Raw genomic sequence first — 6,523 nt, 5'->3', positions numbered from 1 at the left:
TGTAGTTGTTGTTTTTTGTGTGGTTTTTTTGTAGTAGTAGTAGTAGTTCACATCACTCTAGTTAAATAGAAAGATACTTAATTTCTTAATTAGTGATTTTTTTTTAATTCTTAACTAGCAAGAAGTAAACATACGGAGTAATGCACACAATACATGGCAAGACCCGTCCCATCTGTATAGGAACTCGAAGACCTGGTTCTATACACATGAGGACCAATTAGACACAAAGCCTATATGAAAGTAAGATAATATTCCGGATTTCATAGAAAACAATTTACACATGTATGAGACCCGTGAAGATCCGGGGTAGAATAGGTCTTTAGCAACCCCTGCTTGCCGTAAAAAGGCGACTTTGCATGTCGTAACGGGATCGGGTGGTCAGGCTCGCTGACTTGGTTGATGCATGTCATCGTATCCCAATTGCGTGGATCGATGCCCAAGGTATCAATCACTGGATTGTCTGGTCCAGACTCGATTATTTACAGACCGCCGTCATATAGCTGGAATATTGCTGAGTGCGGCGTTAAACAACAAACAAACACATGTCTGAAAAATGAGTGCGTCAGACTGATTGGACGCGAGATGTGTATGTTACAGTGTGTTCGAAGTATCGATTTAAACTATATCATTATACTCACTCGTTATCAATTCATTGTTTGTTGACATCCATCAGTGCATTGTCATTAGGAAACAGGGTCGTCATGGACAACCTCAGACAAATAACCTCAAGATTTTAATCACTTGATTGCAGCATAGTGAAGAAGTTGATTTAGGAGGACGATGGCTAAAGCATCGGTGTGTGTGCTGATTGCTACTGTGCTCAGTGCTACAGGTTTGTTTCTCTTTATGTTTATATTTAGTGTGTTTATTTATACAGTAAACATCAACTACATGTTTCAGTTCATATGTCGTTATTCTATAAAGAAGGCGATCTGGGGATAGAAGGATAATTATAATGTCTCTTTAAGGTTTCTATCAGATTACCGGAAGTGAGTGAGTGAGTTGGGTTTAACGCCGCTCTTAACAATATTCCAGTTATATCACGGCGTTAGATTACCGGTAGTATCTCAAAACTATCTATATGTATATATCTATATTGCTTGTTTTAATGTTGAACAGATCACAGTTCGGTGTTTAGAAAACCTGAAAGAAATATTCGTAACCCTCGGTGCCTCATACATAGCTGCATTAGGGCTAAACTATAAGTTTCATCCAACTGTTTAACCATTTCCACTGATTGAGGTTTTCAAAACTTCATGCAAGTACGACCAATTTTGATACCATTCAACCTTATTTAACGGGCGGATTAATGGGTGGCTCATTTGTCAAAGGCGCCGCAACTCGCCGTGCAGAGTTGCGTCCCTTGGGCACACCAGATACATCTGATTGTGGGTTCGAATCCCGGTTCGCCCCGATAATGTTTCTAGGTTTGGCAGCACCATACCCGTGCTCGTGCGTTTCAACAAAGTGGTAAACTTCGAACTTTCCTCCCACATTATAACTGGAATACTCTTCGAAGCGGCGTTGAACCCAGCTTACTCACTAACTCATTATTTAACACACAGACAGAGAGACAAAAGGCGTCATATAACACAAGCCACAGGCTTGTTTCGGGACATTAAAGTCTCATATTTCTTAAAATAATTTTCAACAACCACATTCTCTCGATCCAGGTTTGGATCTGCCGAACCTTGCACTAAACAAGCCCACAGAACAGAGCTCAGTATATCAAGGAATGACATCAGATCTGGCTGTTGAAGGCCAAAACGGCACTGACAGTATAGCCGGACAATGTGCCCATGTGGCGGAAGCAAAGGGTGTGGTAGAGTGGTGGCAAGTAGACCTCCAGCAGATCTTCTCGGTCCTAACTGTCTCCGTCACCAACAGGGGGAACAATTGGCGTAAGTAAAATAAACATTAATATCTAGATCGCATGTATAGTGAGGCTAAAACACGAACTGAAACGCTAATTTAACACACACGCACACGCACACGCACATGCGCACGCACGCACGCACGCACGTACAGACACACACACACACACACTTAGTAATAATCGATGTATTTAATTCCGCGTCTGACATTTCTGAGCGCTAAGACGTTCTTTGAAGATGTTTCACCGTTTTTTTACTTTTCTTTGAACATATGCCACCGTGAGGCAGAATACGCTCACCTTTACGCATGAATGCGTGTCTTGCATTGGGTGTTAGCAGGTTGTTAGTCTTTCTAATTTACTGTGTTCTTTTTAGAGTTTATACTTAAAATGATCTTAATTATACCTGCAACGACTTTCCACAGACGCAGGGAACACAAACTGGTTACTGCTTATATTTAATGTCCGACTGATATACAATAATATCACACTTTCATCACGTCATCAAGGAGGAGGATTCGGCCAAATTGTTACATTCATCTATGGCTATCATACGCAGCAAACCATTCCGATCACATGTAACTTCCAGGCAAACCAAACTAACTTCAGTCATTACTTTATATACATAATGTAATATACTAGATTTGAAGGTGATATGAAGAATAATACAGTTAATCTGATTCCGAAATGTATGACCTTCAGTTACATTCTGTCATAAGCATGCATCTAGAATGCGACAACAGAGTATTGATATAGGAAACATGTACTTTTCACTCATATAATAAACTTCATATATATAAACACTTGAAAGGGCAATATATTTAATAGAATCATTTCCATTTAAAACGAGGAACACAGACTAAAAGCATAACTATTGTCATAATAATAATCCATTACATCTTTACTGATATTGGTGTAGAAAACTTATCAATACCAAATCTGCCTTTAACATTTCGTAATATGAATGACTGGACCGTGGTTCAGTGGAAAAATCATCTGCCTGGAGAGCAGAAGGTCGGTTGGTCGAACCCGGGCCGCGTCTTATCAAAAGATGGTGCTTGGTTTCGGGATGACATCTCAGTGGGCTAGCATTATAAAATCGGCATTAGTCCGGACGAGTACAAGCGGTTCTGGCCCGTGAAGATCCGGGGTAGAATAGGTCTTTAGCAACCCATGCTTGCCGTAAAAGGCGACTACGCTTGTCGTGAGAGGCGACTAACGGGATCGGGTGGTCAGGCTCGCTGGCTTGGTTGATGCATGTCATCGATCCCAATTGCGTGGATCGATGCTCAATATGTCAATCACTGGATTGTCTGGCCCAGACTCGATTATTTACAGACTGCCGTCATATAGCTGGAATATTGCTGAGTGCGGCGTTAAAGAACAAACCAACTAAGGAATGTGGTAAAGGAATGGCTACATAGACCATGTAAATTACTATTTTAGGAAGGTTCTATAATAACGATTGGAACTCAATAAGAAAAGGTGAGATGAGGTTAGGTGAAATGGGGTTTAACGTCGCGTCCAAGATTATTGCACTTATATAGCGACGTGCATGTACGTGTGTGTGTTTGTGTGGCTGCTTGTACTTGTCCGGACTGATGCCGATTTATAGTGCTAGCTCACTGAGATACCATGCCGCAGTTTAACATGAATACCCCACTCAGACACAGTATATTGACTCCGAGCCGACCAGTCCTTGTTTTAGCCCTTTAATGCCCAGCGCCAGACAGGGTAACAACAAGTACCATCTTTTAACGTCTTGACGCGGCCGGGAATCGAACCCCGGGCCTTCCACTCTCCGGGCGGATGCTCTACCCCTAGACCACGGAGGCGGTCCAATAACATCTAAGGATCTATTTTGTGCTCACAACGCTATTGTCAATATAAGCCGCCCAGTAATCATATGCAACATCCTTTATACTGCTAAACAATGTCATAAGACAACTATATCAATGAGTATAGTGATAGTGGTTCATTCACAACTAAATCGGCTTGGCGAGCTATTGTAATCAGACGTCTATCAGAGAATAAACAATACATTTGAAGAGAGAGACCAGCACACAGACCAGATCTTTTACGGTACCATCAAATCATAAATCTTTCAAACGCATGTTCGTTATAATGTAATACATCTCTATCCACATGTAAGACGACCTCTGCCATTTAACTCTGACAGAAAACATTTCTTTTCATGTCTGATTGATAAATTTGATGTGTATGTGAAAATAGATATGCTTGACGATGATGACACGCTTTTGTTGTTCCCTGGTGCAGATGTTCATGACTTAACTGATGAAATTGATTATGATACTTGGGGACACATCTTTCTGTCATTTTGCCACTTTATATGGAGTTGGGGCGGTCGGGTAGCCTAGTGGTTAAAGCGTTCGCTCGTCACGTCGAAGACCCGGGTTCGATTCCCGACATGGGTAACATGTGTGAAGCCCATTTCTGGTGACCCCCGCCGTGATATTGCTGGAATATTGCTAAAAGCGGCGTTAAACCATACTCACTCACTCATTTATATGGAATTTCAAGAAATATCTTATGTATATCTACTAGACACATATACCCTACTCCTCACAAATTGTGAATTCATAGCACTATATATATCAACTAATCAAAATAATGTATTGTGAATAACGTATTTGCCTGTGTAAGATCTTCGGATTCAAATCTGGAGGATAAAAAGATATTCATTTATTCATCAGCAAAGACCATTTCTTTATATGGGTATAATGTGTGAAGCCCATTTCTGGTGTCCCCTGCCGTGTTATTGCTGGAATATTGCCAAAAGCGGCGTTAAACAATACTCACTCACTCCCATTTCTAGGTATAGGTTTCATATGATTTATTTAGTCAAACATTTTCATGCACTGAAGTGAAGCGTAATTTATATAACGATTCTCGTTGACAATGCACATCTGTGGTTTGCTTGAGGAATTCCAGATGAATAAATTATATCGTCAACTTGAACACAAATGTGCAGTGGACAAACAATACAATGCTACATATTGGCCGTAAAGGGAATATTTGTTGTGACAACTATATCTGTATCTGTATCCAACCGGATACAAGTTTCTTGATATTGTTTTGTAATTGTGAATAACCAAGAACACAGCACCGGAAAATATCATGAAATAATTATTGCACATTATTCTACTGCTTTACTGTAAGATCATATAACACTACAGCATGAATTAATCACCTCCAGTCAAGTTAATGATACTTTGCATAAATGACACGATCGTTAAGTGTCTGCTTTTCTTACTCTGAATGTTATAGCTGACAGCTGATATAGCGTTTGGTTTCACCAAGTTCCATCAGACGAGACTATGCTATGTTGGTTGTTTGCCTCTCTGGTTTACACGTGTAGCGTGTGCGCTCGTGCATACGTGAATCAGTGGAATGAAACTTTAGCATTTTATTATCATGTCGGTAGACTCATATTCACCGAAGTTTATCGATTTATCCTCACTTCTATCTTTATTTCACATACTGAAGAGGCCACAGGCCTATAGTACAATTTGAAGATTTATACAGTTTTATACAATTTATGTACATATCTCACCAGATCACCTCACGTCATTCCACCTCGCATTTCAACGCAGTCACATAATTCCACACATACAGTACAATACCATACCCTGTAATTTCATAATTTCTATATTACCATATCACAATTTGTTATATCATACAACATATTCTATAACATCATATCATATTGTATCATTATTATAGGATCATACTATATAGTATTATTTCATATAACATTATCATAACATACTGTACATACCATCGTACCATATATCACAACTATATTGTATCACATTTCAACATGTACTATCACACAACACATTAGCAATGTCATAGCTTGTCCCATCATATCTTATCATATCATACCATATAATGCCATGTCATTCCATGCCAATTTATTTCATATCAATCAATCAATATTTATTCAACACTGGAAGACCGCAAGCCATATAATATGTACACTAAAAAACAGTATTTACACAATTTCTATAATACACAAAATATATTGCATCATATCCCCTCATGTATCATATCACACCACAACACTTCATATCATATCACATCATGTCATGTCACATCATAACATTTCATATACATATAACTATACTTAACCATTTGTAATATCACGTCCCACAATATCATATGACAGCCTAGTAGTTAAATATCATTTCTAACTCTTTTGTTTGTAGTTTATTCAGATGGCATATATCTATAAATATGTACTTAATGTATATACACAATAGTTTCCTAATACCAAGCAGCTAAGATTATTCTTTCATAAGGTTCTGTCGGTATAAAGAGGCATAATATATGTACATTGAAACATTTTGTAAGATACTTCTCTTTGTGTTTGACAGCAATGTAACAAAATTTAATAATATTAGGGTACCTGTAATAATAAGCTTGCAGGTATTTTTCTCTAAGGTGTAAATACACTGGACATACAAGTAAGAAATGAAATTCATCTTCTACTGAGTTTAAACTACATAGATAACAGATTCTTTCTTCACGAGGAATGTTTACATAGCGCCCTGTTTCTATTAAAAGGTCGTGAGAAGAACATCTAAAACGTGAAAGAGCCGTTCGAATTTTTTTAACATTAACTTTTGA

General features: G+C 38.5%; 1 protein-coding gene across 1 annotated transcript; it reads left to right on the top strand.

Moving 5' to 3' along the window:
* The first annotated feature begins 756 nt into the window (after positions 1-756).
* On the top strand, positions 757-1,909 carry LOC124118911 (fucolectin-5-like). Its single transcript, XM_046481256.1, has 2 exons — positions 757-832; positions 1,674-1,909. Exons 1-2 carry the CDS (start codon positions 781-783, stop codon positions 1,907-1,909), a joined length of 288 nt encoding a protein of 95 aa, XP_046337212.1. The 5' UTR covers positions 757-780.
* Positions 1,910-6,523: the final 4,614 nt, after the last annotated feature.

This window comes from Haliotis rufescens, unplaced genomic scaffold (genome assembly GCF_023055435.1).
Source record: "Haliotis rufescens isolate VD_foot unplaced genomic scaffold, xgHalRufe1.0.p SCAF_17, whole genome shotgun sequence".
Lineage (NCBI taxonomy): Eukaryota > Metazoa > Mollusca > Gastropoda > Lepetellida > Haliotidae > Haliotis > Haliotis rufescens.
This window is presented reverse-complemented; position numbering and strand designations above follow the sequence as displayed.

What these genes read in the sequence shown, in the direction of transcription:
- LOC124118911 (XM_046481256.1), top strand. Translation starts at nt 781, where the DNA reads ATGGCTAAAGCATCGGTGTGTGTGCTGATTGCTACTGTGCTCAGTGCT. An exon ending in TACTGTGCTCAGTGCTACAG is followed by an intron (nt 833 to 1,673) that starts GTTTGTTTCTCT and finishes CTCTCGATCCAG; the next exon opens with GTTTGGATCTGCCGAACCTT.